Raw genomic sequence first — 23,803 nt, forward strand, 5'->3', positions numbered from 1 at the left:
GCGTTGGGCATGGGAGTGACTGGCATCTACAGAAATGACTTTAACCTAAAGGACACACTCATGGACGAATTCGAAGATGTTTTCAAGGACTGCCTGGGCAAGTACAAGGGGACCCCTATTTCCTTCAATTTAGACCCCCAGGTAGCCCCCATACGGTTAAAAGCAAGGAGGGTCCCTTTTGCCCTTAAACCCAAGATTGACAGGGAGATAGACAAGCTCATCAGTCAGGGGATACTGGTGCCAGTCGATCATGCAAAGTGGGAGACGCCAATCGTCACCCCAGTGAAACCAGATGGGACAGTTAGAATCTGCGCTGACTACAAGGCAACGTTAAACAAAGCCTTGCAAAAAAGCGCTTACCGGTCCCGTGGTGCAACACTTGCTGCACTCGCTGGGGCAAGGGCACGTTGTTGCCAATTTAGATTTGGCCCAAGCCTATCAACAACTGCCTGTAGACGCCAACACAGCCGAAGCCCAGACAATTGTGACTCACAGAGGTGCTTTCAAGTGTACCCGGTTACAGTTTGGGGTGAGTGTGGCACCTGGTCTATTTCAAAATTTAATGGAGCGACTTCTGCAAGGGCTCCCGGGGGTAGTCCCCTATTTTGATGATGTATTGGTATCAGCCGAAAATTTAGAAGAATTGGGGGAGCGTTTGAGAAAAGTTTTGGGCATTTTCCGGTCAGCCGGTCTAAAGGTTAAAGTGAACAAATGCCAAATAGGGGTAGAATCCGTAGAATTCTTGGGCTACAGAATAGACAAGGAAGGAATCCACCCCACTGAGAGCAAGGTCAAGGCAATAAGAAAGGCTCCAGCGCCCAAAAACAAAACAGAGCTACAGGCATTCCTGGGTCTAGTGAACTTTTACGCGGTCTTTTTGAAAAATAAGGCAACCGTTGCCGAGCCGCTACATAAGTTACTGGGAAAGAACACTGTTTGGTCTTGGGGAAAGACGAAAGCGAGGGCTTTCGAAGCAGTAAAAAACCTACTCTCGAGCGATAGCTTACTGATCCAGTATCATAGCACAATGCCATTGGTATTAGTTTGCGATGCTTCCCCTTACGGGGTGGGTGCTGTGCTCAGCCACAGGCTTCCAAATGGCACAGAAGCCCCAATAGCCTTCTACTCCAGAACGATGTCCTCAACAGAGAGGAACTATAGTCAGTTGGATAAGGAAGCCCTAGCTATAGTTTCAGGAGTAAAAAAGTTTCACGAATACGTCTTTGGTAGAGATTTTGAAATTGTTACAGACCATAGACCACTGTTAGGGTTACTGGCTGGCGACCGCCCAACGCCTGTGGCACTTTCGCCCCGTTTGACCCGATGGACTATCTTTTTAGCCGCCTACTCCTATAAACTGCGGCATCGGCCAGGAAAAGAGTTGGGGCATGCGGACGCATTAAGCAGATGCCCACTACCAGGGGCGATCGAGGACCCCACTCCGGGGACGCCCATACTGTTAATTGACTCTCTGGACTCTGGCCCAGTCACATCTAAGGAGGTGGCTCGGGCGTCATACCGGGACATTATTTTGAGAACTGTACTTGGTTGGGTACAAAGAGGGTGGCCCGCTGCGCCGGGCGAGCGTTTTAAAGAGTTTGTAAAGAAACGTGGGGAACTTTCGGCTCAAGGGGGGTGCCTGCTATGGGGGGATCGAGTGGTGATCCCAGAGAAATTGAGGAAAAGGGTGTTGGATCTCCTCCACGAGGGTCACCCAGGGATCGTAAGGATGAAGGGTCTAGCGAGAAGCTATGTGTGGTGGCCCTTAATGGACTCGGAAATTGCTGAAAGGGTAGAGAAATGCCAGGCCTGCCAGGAGTCCAGACCGCTACCCCAACGGCCCCGGTTCGGGAATGGGAAAGACCCCAAGGGCCCTGGTCTAGAATCCACATTGATTTTGCCGGCCCCTTCCACGGCCAAACCTTCCTGGTAGTAGTCGATGCCTACTCCAAATGGCTGGAAATCATTCTCATGAGATCCATGACAGCCGAGGCCGTGATCTCAGTCCTACGGCACCTATTTGTAACCCATGGGTTGCCCGACACGTTAGTATCCGATAACGGCCCGCAATTCACGGCAACCCAGTTTGAGGAGTACTTGGCAGAAGAGGGCATCCGGCATGCCCTCTCGGCGCCTTTCCACCCTGCGACGAATGGCCTTGCAGAGCGTTTCGTCCGGAGCGCAAAAGAGGCATTGTCCAGACTCAAGCCAGGCGACTGGCAAACAAAAATCGATGTTTTCCTGGCCGTCCAACATAGAACCCCCTGTGTCACAACTGGCAGAAGCCCAGCAGAATTATTAATGGGCCGAAAGCTCAGGTGCCCACTAGACCGTTTAAATCCAAACTATACACCGGAGGGTTACAAGGGGGGACTCGAAAAAACAAGAGGAATGGACATAGGCGACCGAGTGTGGGCACACAACTATGGTGAAGGCCCGTCATGGGTAGCAGGAAAAATCCTAAACATAACAGGTCCAAAATCATACTTGGTAGAGATAACAGACGGCCGGGTATGGAGGCGCCACATAGACCAAATAAGAAAACGCATAGCCGAACAATCCGAATTAGACGAAACAGGCCCTGACTATACAATGTTTGAATCCACAGCTGACTCAAACCCGGGAAAATCGCAAGACTTATCTGAGTTCCCGGAGGTCCAGCGACGCCAACAGGTTCCATTAGAAAACAGCAGGGATGACTCTGCAAATAATCCAGGGCCGGATGGCCTAGAGGAGGAGCTGAGAGGAGCAAACAGCCCCTCCGGTCAGCTCGACCCACTCCCAGGGAATGAACTGCGCAGGTCCGAAAGAGTCAGGAGACGCCCAGTCTATTTGCGTGATTACGTTGAAAAATAATATGTAAATATCATGTAAATAATTGGTAAAGTGTTTTCTGGGAGGGAAGGAGTGTAATGTATCTTTAAATGTTTTGGCGGGAAACAAGCACGTTGCTGATTGGTTATAGCCGCCGGCTAAACTGTATATAAGGAGAGGTTTTTCCCCAGCCCGGTCGCTGGGTTCACCATATAGTAAAGAGCTGTTGTCACTATCCTGGTCCCCTGCCTCGTTATTGCCCGAACGTAACAGTGATCACAGTCATTCCTGCCCTAGTCACCTTCAGATTGGGCTACTGTGATATGCTCTATGTGGGACTGCCCTAGAGATATTCAGAAGCATTGAGCAATTATGTGTCCTTCATGATCTGCGTTAGTTGCCAGTTTGCTTCCAGATCCAATTTAAGCGCTGGTTTTAATCTCTGAAGCCCTTCAAGGCGCAAGATCAGGCTATCTGAGGGTATATCTCTTCCCAGTTACATTGGCCTGCTCCATTAGATTTGGCAAAGGAGACTAGGCACTTCAGCTAAGAACATACATTTAGTGGGTCTCAGGCTACAGATCTTCTCTGCCAGAACACCTGCCTTATAGAACATTCTCCTCCCCACTCCCCAAATTAAATTAGTTCCATTCCTGCTGGTATTCTGGAAGTCTCTCAATATCTGGTTATATCACAAGGCCTGGGGCTCCCAGGGAACAGAGACATTGGATTTTCTCTCTTTATCTAGGTTTGTAAATTTGGTTTTTAGAATACTTATCTTTTATATTGATGTATGTGTTTTAACAGTCTGTTTTATTAGTTTGATGTAGGCAACCCAGACTTTCTTTCTGTGAGATGTATGGCTATACAAATGTAATAAACAAACAAACAAATGTAAAATCTCTTCAAAGTGAGGTCTTCCTAGCTTTTAGTTTCTGGCCGTTTAGCTTTTTTTTCCCCCTTCTGATTTATAAACCTCACTAGGTTCTTAAATTCAATCTCAGACCCAAGGAACCAAGAATGTCACATGGAGCTACTTCTAAGTAGTTTTTTTTAACTATTTCTATTTCTCTAAAATTTCAGTTTTTCAGATCAGTCAAAAATATTTGCCTATTTCTGCTATAAAGAAAATGTCACACCTAAGAAATTGTATGTGATCAAGGAAAGCAAACAATTTTAATTTGCTAACCTTACTATAGTCATGTTATACTTCCCATTCTTTCAGTTTGTTTAAGATGAAAAATACCCAGGAAAAGATCAAAGAGAAAAAAATACGATGTTGTAAGCAGTAATATTGATCACAAATTAAATTTCAAATTAGAGTTCATTCAAGAAGAAAGACAAACCTTTCTAAGACTCTCTCCCTCCCCCGTCTCTCTCTCTCTCTCTCTCTCTCTCTCTCTCACACACACACACACACACACACACACAGAGAGAGAGTTTGATCTCAATTTGATTTCAAGGCAGATAGCTGAATGGTGTATTACTATCAGAAATTTATTAGAGACAGTATGAGGATCATTCATGTATCTGAAAACCTTTTGTTCATGTTATACCTGAGATTTCAAAAACATGTTTTCCTAATATTTATGAAATAATAACGACATAAAAGTGAAATGAAATTGTACATTAGTCACTTAAAATGACTTGTTTTTTTCTATCATACTAAGTCATAATTAATTATGCTTAAGTAAGCAGACCTAAATGAATTCAACACAACCTAATTCAGACAAAAGAAAAGCAGCAGTGATAAAAATTATTTATCAACGAATTCAGGACTTTCCAGTAAATTATTCCTCCAAACACAAGGGTGCTATTGCAAGGAAACTAGCTACCATGGTGATCAAAGATCCAGTTAATTAGCACCATTTGATGCATGACAAAGGTGTTGATATCATAATTTAAAGCATAAATATAAACAACATAAAAGAAAGAGCAATGGAGGTCTGCAAAAGAGTCTTAATAGTTCTTGCCATGATGCAGCAGTACCTTAGCAAATACTCACAGTATTCATTTTCCATTTATTATGGTTCAGTCATTTTCGTTCTTTTGACTATATATTTGAGTACTTGTAATACAACCCTTGGTACTGAAAGGTCCAAGCTCATAGTAGCTTTTCAGGCTCCTTGCAATATCTCTCATCCTTTGAGTGCACAAAGGTTAACCTCAGCTTTTGAGACTGCCATCAATAAAGTCAATGCAGTTCCATCTTATCTATATTACTACAAACTGGAGTATGTATATGGTGACTGCAGTTGTGATGCTAAGAAGTCCCTCCAAGCTTTCATCAACCAAGTTCAAAAAGAAAATATTTCTGCCTTGTTTGGGCCAGTTTGCTCAGAGGCTGCCGAGGTATAGTATGTATTCATCCTATTCAGTGATTATGCTGGCTTTTACTTGATTTTTATTTCATAGCAACCTGTTATCCTAGGTTTCATTTTAATATTTCTAGAAATCTATATTGTAACCAAAATGTTATGGAACTTCCTGTTCATATTTCTAATATGTCCATTTTGGTATATTCCATTCCATTCTACTACCTGTTTAAATTTTCTTTGAGCTATCTATAGGCTCATTCATCACTTAGAATTTTTTCATCAAACTTTAATTGTATACCATTGTGTATAGGTGTGCCATTTTATTTAAAAATGATGAGCATGGGATGGCATTTTCAGGTATTGTAGACTTTTTTGTGGGTTTCAATTTCAGTTGAAAATAAGGAATGTTTTGGAGTATTTTAATGTTATCTTTTGGTCAGAATTGGATATTTGTAAAGATATTTGTTACTTAGAGCTTGAAGTCTTCCAAATGTAAGACACTACCAGTAAATATGTGCATTTGTTTGAGGTGTTTTATTCAAGGGCAGTCTTTACAGATGTGGGAGTCTGAAAATATTATTTATTCTATCCTTTTATTGTTTGTTGAATACTGGAAATACTGCAGATCTTTCCAAAACACAAAACAATGTCCTCCTCTTTAAAAGCTTCTCTTTTATTTTTGATAAAAGATTTATTCCAATCATCATGATTAAGGAACATTTCCTTCTCCTACAGTAGACAGTAGATTTGCCATTTGCTTGCTCCATTTCTCTCTCCATTCCCTCTGTCAATCATATTTATTTATGTAGAAATATAACCCGAGCAGATTTTCAAATACTTTGAAATAAATTACAAAGATTCCAAGTTCTGTATAGTGATTTGTTTTATCTCCTATAGGCATACATTGTCTGAAGAAAGATCAAATTGTACTACGGATTGGTCAAGTTTGATGCACACTTCTCCCTAGAAATTTTTAGTAAAAAAAACCTCCAGTCCTTCAGTCTAGTCAATCTGTTGAAAATCAAGTTTACTTTACTTAGCAGTTATTTTCAGCAAGATGTTTAGAACATTAAATATAAAGTTTAAAATACTACTGATTTCCAAATTTTCAGCAGCAAAGTATCCAAATTGAGGGATGTGCTGTTTTTCTAAAAAGTGTCACATTTTTAGCGACTTACATTTATCTCTTCCTCACCATCTTGTATTCTAAACACGTTATTATATTTCAGAACTATCCATAGACCCATTATACACTAAATCACTATATACCATTGAACAGTCTATGACCATTTAATGGGCATGTTAAAACTAAGAGCACCTTTAAAACACTTGACTCTTAATATTATAAATTATACCAATTATATTGTAACTTTGATGTTACAATTAGAATTAGTTACAGAAGTGCACTAAGAATTAGTAAGAATTAGTTACAGAAATGCACTAATCAAACTTTCAAATCTCACATGCATACAATCTTACATGCATGTAAGATTTGAAAGTCCGCCGCGAGCTTAAAACACATCTATTTATTTGTGCAGGACTGGACTAGAATTTAATTTTAAATTTAATTTTAATGGGGTTTTATCATTTTAATTGTAATTTTAAATTTTGGCCTATTTAAATAAGTTTTTAAATTAGTTTTTATTTTGTATTATATTTGTATTTTTATCGGGCTGTAAACCGCCCGAAGTCCTTCGGGAGATAGGGCGGTATAAAAATTTGATTAAATAAATAAATAAAATAAATAAATAAAATTGTAAAACTTTAAATTCAGGTCAGAAAAACTCTGGCTCAGTGGACAGTTCCTATAATCCTTTGCCATTGACCATATATTTGGAGATTGTATAATTGCAAAGCCGTGGCTTTGCAGGGCAACTGTAAATGTTAAGAAATATATATTTGGCAAGTAATTGGACTTATTTGTGTCTAATCTCAGGTTCATCATAAGAAATCTATACTGAAATAAAAATTCACTCTACTATCCATGTAAATCCTCCATCTATTAGTCAAAAGTAAAATCACCTTTGAATTAATCTTGATTCCTAATGACTGTGCATATATAAATGTTGTTATTTTAGCTACACTATTGACATAGTTTATCACTTTTTCCAGAATGCCTTTTCAAGTTTCCAATCTAATCCACAGATTTTGTATTTCATATAGCTATCTAACTGGAAACTTATTGCTTAACTTTACCATTAACAGTTGAATTTAAGAATCAAATGAAACTACAAGCAGCATCAATGTGAAGATTTGTTAGAACAGCCATTCAATAAGTCTGATGTAAGATGTACTGTATTTGGAAATCAATGGGTGTGGTTCTGGGATAATGCTTTCCTAAACTGACTGCAAGAACTAGTGTTACAGTGTTTCTCTGTAACAGAGAAAGGAAAAGAGGAGACAAAATGGAGAGATTTTGAAATATTTTGAAATATTAAAAATCTTTTGCTGTGAAAAACTGGTAAATTATATGGACACTATATTGTACTTTCTAGTTCTCATTCTATCCACTTTTTTAAATTTCTTTCTTCCTCTTAAAACTGAGACAAATAAAATAGAGCCAACTTCCTTACGTTTTACTTCAGTTTATTCAAGAGTAAAAAAATCTTATTTCAGGCAAAGTGAAGGTTGTGTAAGTTAGACTTAGGCTGCTTTGAAATAATAAAGCAAATGTGGCATGTCTTAACTCCTAATTGAGTTCAGAGGGAATTAAGTGCAACATAAATCTATAAGTTTAATGTGCTACCTCTTCTATTATTGTGTTGTGAAAACACAAGGTTATGCAATCATGGATTTCTGTAAGACGATGATTCCTATCATGTATTTGGAGCACTATACAATATACAATAAGGAATTAGATCTGATAGATAGAATGCCTGAAGAACTATGGATCGCAACATTGTACAAGAGGTAGCAACTAAAACCATCCCAAAAAAAGAGAAAGGCAAGAAAGCAAAATGGCTGTCTGAGGAAGCTTTGCAAATAGCTGAGGAAAGAAGAGAAACGAAAGGCAAGGGAGAAAGATACACCCAGTTGAATGCAGAATTCCAGAGAATAGCTAGAAGAGATAAGAATACATTCTTAAATAAACAGTGCAAAGAAATAGAAGAAAACAATAGAATAGGGAGGACCAGAGATCTCTTCAAAAAATTGGAGATATGAAGGAAATGTTTCATGCAAAGATGGGCATGATAAAGGACCAAAATGGCAGGGACATAACAGAGGCAGAAGATTAAGAAGAAGTGGCAAAATTGCACAGAAGAACTATACAAGAATGAGCTTAACATCCCTGATAACCACGATGGGGTGCTCACTAACCTTGAGCCAGACATCCTAGAATGTGAAGTCAAATGAACCTTAGGAAATCTGAGCAACAACAAAGCTAGTGGAGGAGACAGTATTCCAGCTGAGCTATTCAAAATCTTAGAAGACAACGCAGTAAAAGAGCTATACTCAATCTGTCAACAAATTTGGAAAACTCAGCAGTGGCCACAGGATTGGAAAAGGTCAGTTTACATTCCAATTCCAAAGAAGGCAATGCCAAAGAATGTTTAAAATATCGCACCATTGCACTCATTTCACATGCTAGTAAGGTTATGCTTAAAATCCTGCAAGCTAGGCTCCAGCAGTATGTGGATCGAGAACTACCAGAAGTACAGGCAGGATTTCGAAGGGGCAGAGAAACTAGAGATCAAATTGCCAACATACGCTGGATCATGGAGAAAGCTAGGGAGTTCCAGAAAAACATCTACTTCTTCTTCATTGACTATGCTAAAGCCTTTGATTGTGTGGATCACAACAAATTGTGGCAAGTTCTTAAAGAGATGAATGCAATGTACCAGACCATCTTATTTGTCTCTTGAGAAACCTGTATGTGGGTCAAGAAGCAACAGTGAGAACTGGACATGGAACCACTGATTGGTTCAAAATTGGGAAAGGAGTCCGGCAAGCCTGTATACTATCTCCCTGCCTAATTAACCTATATGCAGAGCACATCATGAGAAAGGTGGGGCTGGATGAATCAAAAGTTGGAATTAAGATTGCAGGGAGAAATATCAACAACCTCAGATATGCAAATGATACCACTCTAATGGCAGAAAGCGAAGAGGAACTAAAAAGCCTCTTGAAGTGGGTGAAGGAGGAGAGTGCAAAAGTTGGCTTGAAACTCAACATTAAGAAAACTAAGATCATGACATCCGGCCCTCTCAATTCCTGGCAGATAGATGGGGAAGAAATGGAGGTATTGATAGATTTTATTTTCCTGGGCTCCAAGATCACGGCAGATGGGGACTGCAGCCAAGAAATTAAAAGATGCTTGCGCCTGGGGAGGAAAGCTATGGCAAATCTATACAGTGTACTAAAAAGCAGAGACATCACCTGCCAACAAAAGTGCGTATAGTCAAGACTATGGTTTTCCCAGTTGCAATGTAAGGCTGTGAAAGTTGTACCATAAGAAAGGCTGAGCGCCAAAGAATTGAGGCCTTTGAACTTTGGTGCTGGAGAACTTTTAGTGCTTGGACTGCAAGGCGAACAAACATGTCAGTCCTAGAGGAGACTGCTCTTTAGAAGGCCAGATCCTGAAGATGAAACTGAAATACTTTGGGCACGTAATGAGAAGGAAGGACTCACTGGAGAAGAGCCTAATGCTGGGAAAGATGGAAGGCAAAAGAAGAAGGGGACGACAGAGAATGAGGTGGCTGAATGGAGTCACCGAAGCAGTCGGCGTGAGCTTAAATGGACTCCAGAGGATAGGAAGGCCTGGAGGAATGTTGTCCATGGGTCGCGATGGGTTGGACACAACTTCGCAACTAACAACAATACAATATTTTCAAGCACTATATTTTTCAAGAGCCCTGCCAAATACTTGAAAGAACATCCACAAGCAAGGATCATTATTTATTAATACATTGAGGGTTTTTTTCCCCAAAACATCCCATGCATTAGCTGGATTTCAACTAATGTCAACTAACGGTTTACTGGGTGGATATTCTGGGAATTAAAATTCAACACATTTGGAAGGTACTGTCTGTCTGGGGAAGACAGATTTATAACTTTGTCCATGTGCAAATACCACATTTATATGTCACAGGCCACAGAAGGCTACTCCTAATCAAAACATGCATTGTGTAGATTTTTTTTAAACTTGCAAATATCATGATATAGCATAATAATAATAATAATAATAATAATAATAATAATAATAATAATAATAATAATAATAATAATAATAATAATAATAATAATAATAATAATAATAATAATAATTTAATTTGTATACCGGCCTTTTCCCGAAGGACTCAGGGCGGTTTACAGCCAAAATAAAATACAGCAACACATACAATACTAAAAACAAACATTAAAAAACTTATTAAATTTGGCCCAATATTAAAATACAAGTAACCCTAAAAATTAATAAAAATTAAAACCCCATAAAATCAGTTAAAAAATTAAAATTAAAATTCAAGCCAGTCCAGCAAGACGAAACAAATAAGTCTTAAGTTCGCGGCGAAACGTCCGGAGGTCAGGTATTTGTCGGAGTCCAGGGGGAAGCTCGTTCCACAGGGTAGGAGCCCCCACAGAGAAGGCTCTTCCCCTGGGGGCCGCCAGTCGACATTGCTTGGCTGACGGCACCCTAAGGAGTCCCTCTCTGTGAGAACACACAGGTTGGTGGGAGATACAAGTTGGCAGTAGGCAGTCCCATAAATATCCCGGTCCTAAGCCATGGAGCGCTTTAAAGGTGGTAACCAATACCTTGAAGCACACCCGGAAGACAACAGGCAGCCAGTGCAGTCTGCGCAGGATGGGTGTTACATGGGAGCTCTGAACTGCTCCCTCTATCACCCGTGCAGCTGCATTCTGGACTAACTGGAGCCTCCGAGTGCTCTTCAAGGGGAGACCCATGTAGAGAGCATTGCAGTAATCCAAGCGAGAGGTAACAAGAGCATGAGTGACCATGCATAGGGCATCCCGGTCCAGGAAGGGGCGCAACTGGCGGATCAGGCGAACCTGATAAAAAGCTCTCCTGGAGACGGTCATCAGGTGATCTTCAAACGACAACTGCCCATCCAGGAGAACACCCAAGTTGCGCACCCTTTCCATCAGGGCCAATGACTCGCCCCCAACAGCCAGCCGCGGCTGCAGCTGACTGTACCGGGGTGCCGGCATCCACAGCCACTCCGTCTTGGAGGGATTAAGCTTGAGCCTGTTCCTCCCCATCCAAACCCGTACGGCTTCCAGACACCGGGACAGTACTTCGATAGCTTCGTTGGGGTGGCCTGGGGTGGAAAAGTACAGCTGCGTATCATCAGTGTACATGATCTCACCCAGCGGCTTCATATAGATGTTGAACAGGAGAGGCGAGAGAATTGACCCCTGCAGCACCCCACACATGAGGCGCCTCAGGGTCGATCTCTGCCCCCCTGCCAACACCGTCTGCGACCAGTCAGAGAGATAGGAGGAGAACCACCGATAAATGGTGCCTCCCACTCCCAAACTCCCCAGCCGGCGCAGCAAGATACCATGGTCGATGGTATCAAAAGCCACTGAGAGGTCTAATAGGACCAGGGCAGAGGATTAACCCTTGTCCCTGGCCCTCCAGAGATCATCAACCAACGCGACCAAAGCCGTCTCCGTACTGTATCCAGGTCGAAAGCCGGACTGGAACGGGTCTAGATAAGTGTTAACAGAATGCTACCAATATGGATAATAAATCCACAATGGGGCAGAGAATGTCTTTCTTTGCAAAGAAAGTATGAATACACACAGCAGCAAAGCATATTTTGACAGGCTCTTTCAGATTGTGAAGGCTCAAACTGTACTTTGGGCCTAAATTTGATTTTACCTACGATAACCAGATCTGCAAAGTTTTATATATATCTAAGCAAAATATTGGATGAATATAGCAAAATTCTATATAAGCTACATAGGACTAAAGATGAATCCTAGCAACTCAATTTCTAATCATGCAGAAATGTCAGATCATGGTGAAAAAAAATTAGCAGGAAAATTATCTATCAGTATTCCTTTTCTAACCCTCAACCAAAGCAAAAAGGGCTAAAAAAATTCAGTCTTCTGGATCTCATCATGTTGCTATTTGCCCTACAGAAGGTCAAGAGGTTCAATTATGCTTCCAAGAGCCAATGATTTTGTATTTCTTCCAACATTTTTTTCAGCAGTACAATGAAAATTAGATTCACCATTTGGTAAAATAAAACTCTTTGTTTAGTGATGCTGGTATATATATTTAACTCCTTATCATTTTTCAGGTCTGTTTGTTTGCATTTATAAACAACAACGTTTCAGATGAATGGGCTTTTTTTAAATCTTTCCAATTATTTTAAATGAAATTGTCTGTTCTTCTGGCACTATATATACAAGCTTTACTACCCTATATATTTATCTTTTAAATTATATTATTATAATTATAGTCTTAATTTAAGCTAAAACTTCACTGAAACATGAAATAGCTTTGACCTGTACAAAATGAGGTATATATTGTTATATTTAAATGAATAAAATATTCAGTGTTTCAAAGTTTGCTGCTCCTAATACCATCCCACGTATCATATAGACTACAAATAGAATGCCTCTTATTCAGCATGCAAAATGGGCTGAGATACACTTCATCTGATTATATATACTATGCTAGTATGGCCAAAGACAAAGGTACAATAAACATCCATATTTCAAAAACAAGATTGCAAAACAAAGCAGCAGACAACTCCTAAACTGAACAGTGTCCAGGGATTTTTTCCAACACTGCTGTGCTGGATTTCATATTTTGATATTCTACTTCCATTGTTTACATCATTTATTCTGTATATTTTTGGGATTGACCATACCATGTCATTACAATCCAACATAAATTAGGAAGGAGATTTCAATCAATCAGAATTGGAATCCCCTTCCTAATTTATGTTGAATTGTAATGTCATGGCATAGTCAATGTTTGGTTAAGTTCTAGCGTAAGGTTTGATGATAAATTATGCAATTTGTAGCATTACATCTCCCAGCATCTCTCATTCTTGGCCACTCTGGCTTAGGTTGCTAGGAGTTGTAATTTGGAAGGGCCACATTCTGTGCATCTAAGGTTTAGAATAAAATTAATTTTTTTAACTAAACTCATCTCTTAGTAACTTACATGGACACAGCTGTTATAAAAGTTGTTTGCCATTATATTTTTTTTCCTATTGTCTTGCTAGCATATTCTTTAGCCATAAATTTTCTATACCAGGGTGGCTTGGGAATTCTGGAAGATGAAATCCACAAGTCTTAAAAGTTGCCTAGGTTGGATACCTCTCTAGAGAATCCTTCTTTCAAGTGTTAACTAAGGCTAATCCTAATTAGCTTTCTAAATTAACCATGATGGGTAAAGACAGGGAAAAAAAGCAAAGCCAGATTCTTTGTGCGCGATTTATATGTTCATTTTCAGCAATCCTTAAAAGAAACAGTTAATTTTGCCCTTAAAATTGTGTCAACTACTAGACATTACTTAAACATTTCTGACATCTGTTATTTATATATACCATCAAAGCAATCTCATCAGACTTTTTTAAAATCACAGTTTTAATTTGCATGGGAATCTAATTAATTATGGGCACAGCCCTTCGCATGTATACTTAAATGGAAACCATATCAAATTCATATTTTATATATGATTGTAATTAAATATGGTTTTAGATTATTCCACTCCATAAGCCTAGATCAAGATCAAGTGCAGAACCATAATATAGCTAAATTAAGTGTTGCAGGATGCTCAGCGCTTTTCCCATGTGTTCCACATCTTTTAAGATGGGGTGGTAAGCATTTTGAGTCCCTTTGTATTTAGGCTGTCCAATTGAATTCAGTGGCAAAATAGATATTTTAAGCAAAAACAAATAAAATAAACAAAATAAAAAGAGTATCAATAGCCATGCTTCTGCCATTATACATCTGCCCATTTTCTTAGATCAGACAGAGTTGGCTTGTTCTGGGGTCCCACTAAACATGTAATGTCATCTAGGCCTAAAAAGCAAGCCCCCGCTGTATAGTACTTGCACTCTGGACAGCTTCCTCAGAAATGTGCTAGGCTCCCATCTGCCCATCTTCAAGCATGGTGAAAAAAATGTGGCTCTTCCTTCAGGTCTTGGGTTAGGGTATTCAATTGACATATACTGTATAATACAAGGGATTTTTTTTCTTTTTCTCTCATTGTTTCTTTGGAGAGATTGTGCTTTTTTATATTATATTGTTTTCCTAATTTTAATTTTTATTGTTTTTTTTATCCTTAGTTGTGGCAGTGTTAATAAAAACAACAACAATAGCAATAATAATACCACACACACAAACAATGTAATGACTCAGAGATAGAACCAAGCACCACATATATATCTACCAGTCTATTTCTTCTTCTCCTGCTTTATTCTATCTCATATTTATGATTGTAGAAAGCTAGTTGAGTATAACAATGAATTACAGGCAATAGTAATGCTAAGACATTATGTTGGTTCAGATGTGGCACTAAGCTATAATGTGCTTTGGTTTTTTGTTGTGTACTTGATTAGGCAAGCTAATTCTTATTTATTTAATACAGTACGGCTAAGCAATTACAGCTGATGCATGTGTTGCATGAACCATTATGTTCTCATAGCCACCTATGAGTAGAACTTGTTCTTTGTTTACCTGATATTAATATTGCAACATTTTAAAGCTTGTTTTTAAAGAAAGCAATTATATATATATAATTGGTAAATACCTTGGGTTTACCTATCACCCAGTGGATGGACATTTATAGTGTACATTCCACATTTGTTAATGAACCACAACAGGAGATGAAAAAATATTCTACACTGGATTGGAAAAAAAATATTGAATCGTGTCTCCAAAACAGGAGAGATAAGAACTGTGGCAAATTCTGAAGAACCAGTAACAGGTGTTCAAAACCTCTACAGATAAGGAAAGGACAGGGAATTACCCACACGTGCTCCAGAGAATTGCTCCTCACAATGAGACCTCAGGACAGAGGCTTCCTGGGGGTTTGAGTACTGGGAAATGAGGGAACCAGCCATTATGATCACAATTGTACTAGAGCCTTTTAAAGGTTGTGATTTTTCAACCTTGTTCTTTAACCTCATTTTCTAATCATTTTTAGAAATTACTTATTTAACTATCTTAAGGATATTAGAAATCTTCAGAACAAATTTGAAAAGTCATTTGATGAGCTTATTTTCATCTTTGTGCAAAAGAAAATTTACTATAAAGGTATGAATTTAAAGAACGGAACATAAATGGCAAAAAGCGGAATGCTAAAACCTTAATGTAAGTGAAAGCAGGGGGGGGGGGTTTGAAGTGAAAAGGGGGATAAGCTTAGAATCCCTATATTGCCACAAGATGACCAAGTCCAATCCCCTCCTGAGTGCTATTGACCCTTATCTAACTCTAGGGAGATTAACAATTAATCAGTTTAATTGAACTTTCATGTGTGGACCTGGTCTTTTGTGCCTGACACTAAGTAAGGTTTTGATCTAAGAAAATTATAAATAAAGGTCCAGGCAAATTTGGAATATTGTAACTTTTACTCTACAATTTTGGAAATAATTCTGTAAAATAAACAGATTTTTGTGGGAACCAAGTCTCAAGTCTTTAATTTGTATATCTTAAGCCATAACAGATATTGGACACTTTATGATTTCAAAAATTAGAAACACTAGAAGGGACTAAAGTTTCCAGGCAGAAAAGGAAAGGGGGAAAATGTAACCTTGCTTTTGGTTATAGGTTAATATAGGGTCTTACAAAATAATACAAAAAATTGTAACATTTAATATATTACAGGAGATTTTCTAAGGATGTGCAGTAATTAGAACTTAGAAGGTCACCTGTGATGTCTGCTTCTAAGGATTGATTTTGTCCAAAAACTTATTGAAGGAATTTATTTTATTTATTTATTTATTTATTTTATATACTGCCCTTCTCCCAAAGGACTCAGTGCGGTTTACAGCCAGCTAAAAACGAAGTTACAAAAAATTAAAAACATTTTAAAAATCTAATTCAAATTAGGCCAAAACGAATAAAAACAGTGATAAAACCATAACAAAACCCACATTTAAAATACGTTAGGCCAGCCCTGCCCGATAAAACAAGAAGGTCTTTAACTCGCGTCAAAAGGTCCGGAGGTCAGGGAGTTGTCGTATCCCCGGAGGCAGCTCATTCCAGAGGGCAGGAGCCCCCACGGAGAAGGCCCTCCCCCTGGGCATGGCCAGTCGACATTGTTTGACTGACAGTACCCTGAGGAGGCCCTCCCTATGGGAGCGCACAGGTCGCTGGGAGGCTATTGGTGGCAGCAGTCGGTCCTGTAAATACCTGGTCCTATGCCATGGAGCGCTTTAAAGATGGTAACCAACACCTTGAATTGCACCCGGAAGACCACCGGAAGCCAGTGCAGCTTGCGCAGGAGAGGTGTTACATGGGAGCTTTGAGTCACTCCTTCTATTACCCACGCAGCCGCATTCTGGACCAGTTGGAGCCTCCGGTGCTCTTCAAGGGGAGCCCCATGTAGATAGCATTACAGTAGTCCAGGCGGGAAGTGACGAGGGTGTGAGTGACCGTGCATAGGGAATCCCGGTCTAGGAAGGGACGCAACTGGCATATCAGACGGACCTGATAAAATGCTCCCCTGGCAACAGCTGTCATATGATCTTCTAAGGACAGCCATACATCCAGGAGGATGCCTAAGTTGCGAACCCTCTCCATAGGGGCCAATGACTCGCCCCCAACAGTCAGCGATGGGATCAGCTGGCTGTACCGGGATGCCGGCATCCACAGCCACTCAGTCTTGGAAAGGTTGAGTCGAAGCCTGTTCTTCCATCCAGACCCGCACAGCCTCCAGACACTGGGACATCACTTCAATGGCATTGTTGGGGTGGGTAGGGGTGAAAATGTACAGCTGAGTATCATCAGCATAAAGATGACATTGCACCCCAAAACCACGGATGATCTCACCTAGCGGCTTCATGTAGATGTTGAACAGAAGCAGCGAGACCCCTGTGGCACCCCGCACGTGAGGTGCCTCGCGGCCGATCTCTGCCCTCCTGCCAGCACCATCTGCGACCGGTCAGAGAGATAGAAGGAGAACCACCGATAAACGGTGCCCCCCACTCCTAAACCCTCCAACCGTCACAGCAAGATACCATGGTCGATGGTATCGAAAGCCGCTGAGAGATCTAATAGGACCAGGGCAGAGGAACAACCCCTGTCTCGAGCCCTCCAGAGATCATCTACCAACGCGACCAATGCCATCTCCGTGCTGTACCCAGGCCGGAAACCGCACTGGAACGGGTCAATATAGACAGTTTCATCCAGGTACAGGGGGAGCTGATGCGCCACCACACTCTCAACAACCTTCGCCACAAAACGAAGGTTGGAGACAGGATGATAGTTCGCTAAAATGGATGGATCCAGGGAAGGCTTCTTGAGGAGGGGCCTCACCACCGCCTCTTTCAAGGCGGTAGGGAAGACACCCTCCGTTAAAGAAGCGTTGACAATTCCCTGAAGCCAGCCTCGTGTAACCTCCTGTGTGGCCAGTACCAACCAGGAGGGACAAGGGTCCAATAAACATGTGGTCGCATTCAGCCTCCTCAGCATCCTGTCCATGTCCTCGGGAGCCACAGCATCGAACTCTTCCCAGATGGTATCTTCAAGATCTACCTCCGTCATCCCGCCCGAATCTACCCAATCTGAGTCCAGTCCTTTCTGGATCTGAGCAACTTTATCGTGCAGATATTGTCCAAAATCCTCAGCACGCCCTTGCAAGGGGTCCTCCCGAACTCCCTGATGAAGGAGGGAGTGGGTCACCCTAAACAGGGTGGCTGGGTGGTTATCTGCCGATGCAATAAGAGTGGAAAAATACTCATGTTTTGCCGCTCCTATCACCACTAGGTCTGAATATGAGACCTTACTAGAGTTCGGTCAGATTCAGAACGGCTGGCCCTCCAACTACTCTCTAAGCGTCTTTTCTGGTGCTTCATCTCTCTCAGCTCCTCAGAGTACCAAGGGGCCAGTTGAGATCGGCACCGGGTCAGAGGCCGCAAAGGCATGACGCAGTCCAAAGCCCCGCCGCTGCCCTTTCCCAGGCAGCGACAAGTTTTTCATCTGAGCCATGAGCTAGATCCTCATGAAATGGCCCAAGCTCTGTCAGAAACCTCTCCGGGTCCATCAGGTGCCTGGGACGGAACCAACGAATCGGCTCCATCTCCCTGTGGTGTGGGTTGGCGGTTCGGAAGTCAAGTCGAAAGAGTGAATGATCTGACCATGACAGGGGTTTAATAACTAAATCCCCTAATACAAGATCATTCAACCACTGTCCAGAGACAAAAATCAGATCCAGAGTGTTTCCCCCGATGTGAGTGGGGCCATTAACTAACTGGGTCAGGTCTAGGGCCATCATGAAAGCCATGAACTCCCAAGCTGCCACAGATGCTTCACCAACTGATGACAGGTTGAAATCCCCCATAACCATAAGTCTAGGGGTATCGACCACCATCCCGGCTATCACATCCAGCAGTTCGGGCAGGGCTGCTGTCACACAGCAAGGAACCAGGTACGTAATTAGCAAGCCCACCTGCCTCCCCTGACCCCCCTTCACAAAGAGAGATTCACATTCGGCTATCTGTGGTACACTGGCCTCCCTCGGTTCCAGACCTTCGTTAATAATAACCGACACCCTTCCACCCCTACCCTGGGCCCTCAGCTGATGAAATGCACGGAAGCCCGGTGGGCACATTTCAACAAGGGGCACCCCCCCTTCCGTGCCCAACCAGGTCTCCGAAATGCTCATCAGGTCCGCACCTCCCTCTTGTATAAGATCGAAAATAAGGGGGGCTTTATTCACCATGGACCTGGCATTACATAACATCAGCCGAAGGTCCAGGCTCTGGGGATTCCAGCCACCTGGGGAACGAGAAAAGTCAGAGGGACCGGAGTGCACGATTGCTCGCAAACAGCGAGCGTGCATTCGCCGAACATGGTACAGGCCCCCGCTTCCGCCATATCTGCACCTCCCAATTACTGTGCTGATGGAATAGCCCTCATAGAATCGAACTCCAGCCTCCTCCTTCGCCTCCAAACCTATGGTATCTATACCGCGAGCCCTCACAGGGTCCAGCCATATCCCTGATGGATTTCCCCCAGAGCCCATCCTAACCCTCCCTCCCCTTAAAAATCCTTTAAAAAATGATATTAAATACCCCTATGTCCCTTCTTTGCCACATGCCACCTCTCGGGATTCCAAATTCTGTCATTGAGGTAGGCCCTCGATAGAGTGGAGGGCCAAATCTGCGAGAAGGGGAGTCTCACAGATAAAGAAGTTCCACTGACGAATACATCTGTGATTATGAAGAATAGCAGGTGATCCCATCCCTACAGAGTTCTACAGAGGAATTATTGAGTCTGTCATTTGCACCTCTATAACTGTCTGGTTTGGTTCTGCAACCCAACAAGAAAGACACAGACTTCAGAGGATAATTAGAACTGCAGAAAAAATAATTGCTACCAACCTGCCTTCCATTGAGGACCTGTATACTGCACAAATCAAGAAGAGAGCCGTGAAAATATTTACAGATCCCTCACATCCTGGACATAAACTGTTTCAACTCCTACCATCAAAACGACGCTACAGAGCATTGCACACCAGAACAACTAGACACAAGAACACTTTTTTCCTGAAGGCCATCACTCTGCTAAACAAATAATTCCCTCAACACTGTCAAACTACTTACTAAATCTACACTACTATTAATCTTCTCATCGTTTTCATCACCAATCTCTTTCCACTGACTGTATGACTGTAACTTTTTGTTGTTATCATTAAGGGTTAAATTGCAACCTATGACCATCATTTGTGTTGTAAATGTTGTACCTTTGAGGTATTTTTTTTCTTTTTTCTTTTTCTTTTATGTACACTGGGAGCATATGCACCAAAACAAATTCCTTATGTTTCCAATCATACTTGGCCAATAAAAAATTCTACTCTATTCTATTCTAGATAGTACGGTTGTTTGAAATGCACTCCTATGCAGGACTCTAAAATTTTCACCACACCATATCTGTATAGTTTTAATATGCACACAGATCCATCTACTTTGCATCCTTTTCATTAGCAGTTTTTGCCTTGGACACATGGATTTCCACCAAAGAAAGTAATCATACTCTTTCATGAAAAGCCCCACTCAGTCACTCACCAGTTTCTGAGAAAAAAAGCCTTTTTCCCGAGAAGACAGTTCACATCATCTTCTCCTGACAATGCTGAGGGTTCCAACTGTAATAGCAAGTGTTCTAAAGTTTTAAAAAAGTGACTCTTCTGGGAGTTGTTTTTCTTTTATCTGATCCTCCTACATGCGTAGACTGCTGTCAACAAACAGACAGCTATCTTAAGGCATAGTTTTCCCATGATACATCATAAGATATTGCAGAGATTTTTCACTCTTTTATTACTTTCAGGTGATATTCCAATCTATACAGTAAAAGCTAACAAAAAATATGAGTACAAAAAGAAATTACTAATATTCTAGGAAATGAAGGGCTTTTATTGTCTAGAAATAGCACAGTCCAGAAAATTATATGTCAGTTACATTAGATTTTGCATGAGATGCCACCAAGTCATTTAAATATAGTATGTCCCATGTAACTACAACTTTGGAGAAAATGTAGTTCAGTCTGTAGCCAAGAATTGCCCACTTTGAGGGTTAGCGAAAATCAAGAGAAACAGGCAAGATCCATGAACAGAGTTTTTGTCTGGCCTATTTTACTTTGAATATTATTAAGACAGAATTATTTTTAGCTTCTTTATCATCCTTTCCACTTTTTATAATAGTTTCATCTCTAATTGGGCTATTGCATTTATTTTGTATCTATAATCTCAGTATTAGGATGTATCAGTCTATTCGCTTCATTGGGAGCTGGCCAGAGTTAGTTGGAAGATACAAAGAGTCCAAGTTAGATGAGTCATCCAAAAAGACATCAAAACCACAATTGCACTTCCCACTCAAAAGAAATTAAATTGTGAAATATTGATCCTGCAAATCTGCTGACTGTGAAAGTGTGATTACAGGTCCAGGGTAATGCGAGGTGAAATAACAAACTGTCATCAACTCTATCATAGAAGTGAACAATATAGGTTTAAGCTTCTTTGGATCACTGACTTCATTATTTTTATTAGATTTAAGCTTCCTTGGATCTCTGATGTCATTATTTTAATGCAGAGAAATATTTAAGAAATATTGATAATTCCTGGTTAAAGAACTGGAGGTTGGGCTTTTGAGGAAAATATCCAGTTTGTGGTGTGCTTTCTGTGTATTTTTTTCTAGCAAATCTCATTTCCCTTCCAGGTAGACAGTAAGACACCCATGTGAATGCTGTTTGCTGAAGTTCTGCTTTTTTATATGATTTGTCAATGTAGGAAAGTCTTTTTTTAAAAAACTGATTTATGTAAAAATAATAATCCACTAACTCTCAGCACTTCATGTGAGGCATTCAAAAGGTAACCTTCCATTCTATAGAAACCAATTTTCCTAGCCTATTTCACTCTAAATACTATGTGCCCATTTTTTTGCTTAATTATCTCATTTACACTAATTTTGCAACCACTTTGGTGGTTCCTTACTACAATTTGATTATCTTAATTCTAAGACTTGTTTTTCCAGTACATCTTGTAGCTTTTTGTTCTTGTTCATATGAAAACCTTACTGATGTTCTTGACTCATTTAAGAGTTGTGAAACAACTTTCATTCGTATATTTTTTTCTTTTTATATATGCATATATTTCTATCATATAACTCTTTTTTGGGATAAGCAACATTAGAAAAGGAGTAAGAAATGATAAACAAAAGTTAAAATAGAAGATTGGGACAAAAAGCAAATAATGTTTAACTAAATCAAATTTAGATATACGTTATTTGTCATCCTTCTGCATATTCATAGGTATCCAGGAGAGTGGGAAGGATAAAAGAGAGGTGTAAATAAAAAAATGTACTTCATTATGAAAACTCTTATCAACATTCTTCAGTGGGTAAATTTTTGTCATTGTAGTATTGTTGGAATTAGAACAAATGTCGATATTGTTTTGTTTTCTAAACTTCATCATAGTCTTTTTTGAGAATCTTGACCTTTGTTACACATAGATTTATGTGTAACAAAACAACACATAGATTTGTGTTGTAAATGTTGTACCTTGATAAATGTATCTTTTCTTTTATGTACACTGAGAGCATATGCACCAAGACAAATTCCTTGTGTGTCCAATCACACTTGGCCAATAAAATTCTATTCTATTCTATCTATTCTATTTATTGGCCTTCTATACACTCTCAATCCATTCATTCTTACTTTATACATTTCCTTCACAATTTTATCCTCATTCAATTCTCTCTACATGACCAAACCACTTCAGTATATTTTTCTTGTACTGGACATCCATGTTTGTATTTAATCCATATTCATTCAACACCTCTCTATTGTTGCTTCTTAAGTAATCATGTCCCATTGCATTTAATGATTGTATAGAGGTCAAAGTTCCTGGCGAGAGATTTCTGGAGTGGGTGGGAAAATAGTGATTTTAGCTGGCATGTCCTGGAGAAGTTTCTCGGCAACATAGTTAGTTCACCTCCACCATGGCACCTGCTGATCAAACCTTCTGATTACTATGAAAAATTTATAACAATATGTGTTGTACTAGATTATTCCTGAGAACCAGTAATTTTGTTAAACTGTTTCTATTACAATTTCACTGGATGGGCTTGTTTTTGGGAAACATCTGATTTAAATTCCTAATGTATCCTCTCAAATAGAGCAGTTCTAGAGGAAGTTGAAGGCTACAAATGAATACACCCATCCCCACACATCAGTCAGCTCGCATATTAATAAACTAATACTATTGTTAGTCTTTGGCCAACTCTACAGTTCAAGATCTTTTTTCTTTTTAGAATTCAGAGAAAATGAAGTTCTGCCTCCAGTTTATTTGAAAAATGGGAGTAAGGCTAGTTTTCCTTGAATGCTGTGGCTGTATAGAATTTTTAGGCTGATTCTACCTTCACCATTCACCCAAATTTATTTCCTGACTCCAGCCTATAAGCATTATTTAGAATGTATCTCTGTCTCTTCCTCAAACTGCTGCAGGGTTATGTTTCTAGGCTTGGAGTCCTGATCTTTTCTCTCTACAGATGTAGAGACATACCATAAGAAGATGCTTTGTTTGTTTGCAATTAAAATCTCTGCATTTATTAAAAGAAGAAGGGAAAAATTATACTTGGTTTCAATATGGGCAATTACGTGCTAGATGGAAGGAAGATCAGAAAATTGGTATAGTGCAGAATGAGGAAAATTTGGTAAAGCAAATTAGAAATCAGTCTCAGGAGCATATAAAGAGATTGTATAATGTGTTACTTGAAATAGATTATGAAAGGGATTTGGTAAAGAACTGTATGATAAAGTGGGCACAAAATTTTCAGGAGCCAATATTATTGGAAACTTGGGAAAAAAATTGGATTAGAAATGTTAAATTTACGCAGGCACAGAATAGGGAACATTTTTATAAAATGTTTTATAGATGGCATTTAGATCCTAAGAAACTATTGTGTATGTATCCAGATATGCAAGCAAAATGTTGGAGATGTAATTGTGATGATGCTACATATTTTCATATT

General features: G+C 40.1%; 2 protein-coding genes across 3 annotated transcripts in view; one reads left to right on the forward strand and one right to left on the reverse strand.

Moving 5' to 3' along the window:
- Positions 1–20,465, reverse strand: part of ACSL5 (acyl-CoA synthetase long chain family member 5) — a 58,413-nt gene extending 37,948 nt beyond the window's left edge. Inside the window, exon 1 of one of the 2 annotated variants that reach the window (XM_058188754.1) lies at positions 20,345–20,465. The gene's annotated coding sequence lies outside the window, so the exon portion shown is untranslated. The remainder of the gene's footprint in view (positions 1–20,344) is intronic. The other variant, XM_058188753.1, reaches the window with a different exon arrangement.
- The window catches only part of LOC131201293 (guanylate cyclase 2G-like), a 68,303-nt gene continuing 49,252 nt past the window's right edge, over positions 4,753–23,803 (forward strand). The window contains exon 1 of the mRNA XM_058189111.1: positions 4,753–5,166. Within this exon, the coding sequence (XP_058045094.1) occupies positions 4,753–5,166 (414 nt within the window). The remainder of the gene's footprint in view (positions 5,167–23,803) is intronic.

This window comes from Ahaetulla prasina, chromosome 6 (genome assembly GCF_028640845.1).
Source record: "Ahaetulla prasina isolate Xishuangbanna chromosome 6, ASM2864084v1, whole genome shotgun sequence".
Lineage (NCBI taxonomy): Eukaryota > Metazoa > Chordata > Lepidosauria > Squamata > Colubridae > Ahaetulla > Ahaetulla prasina.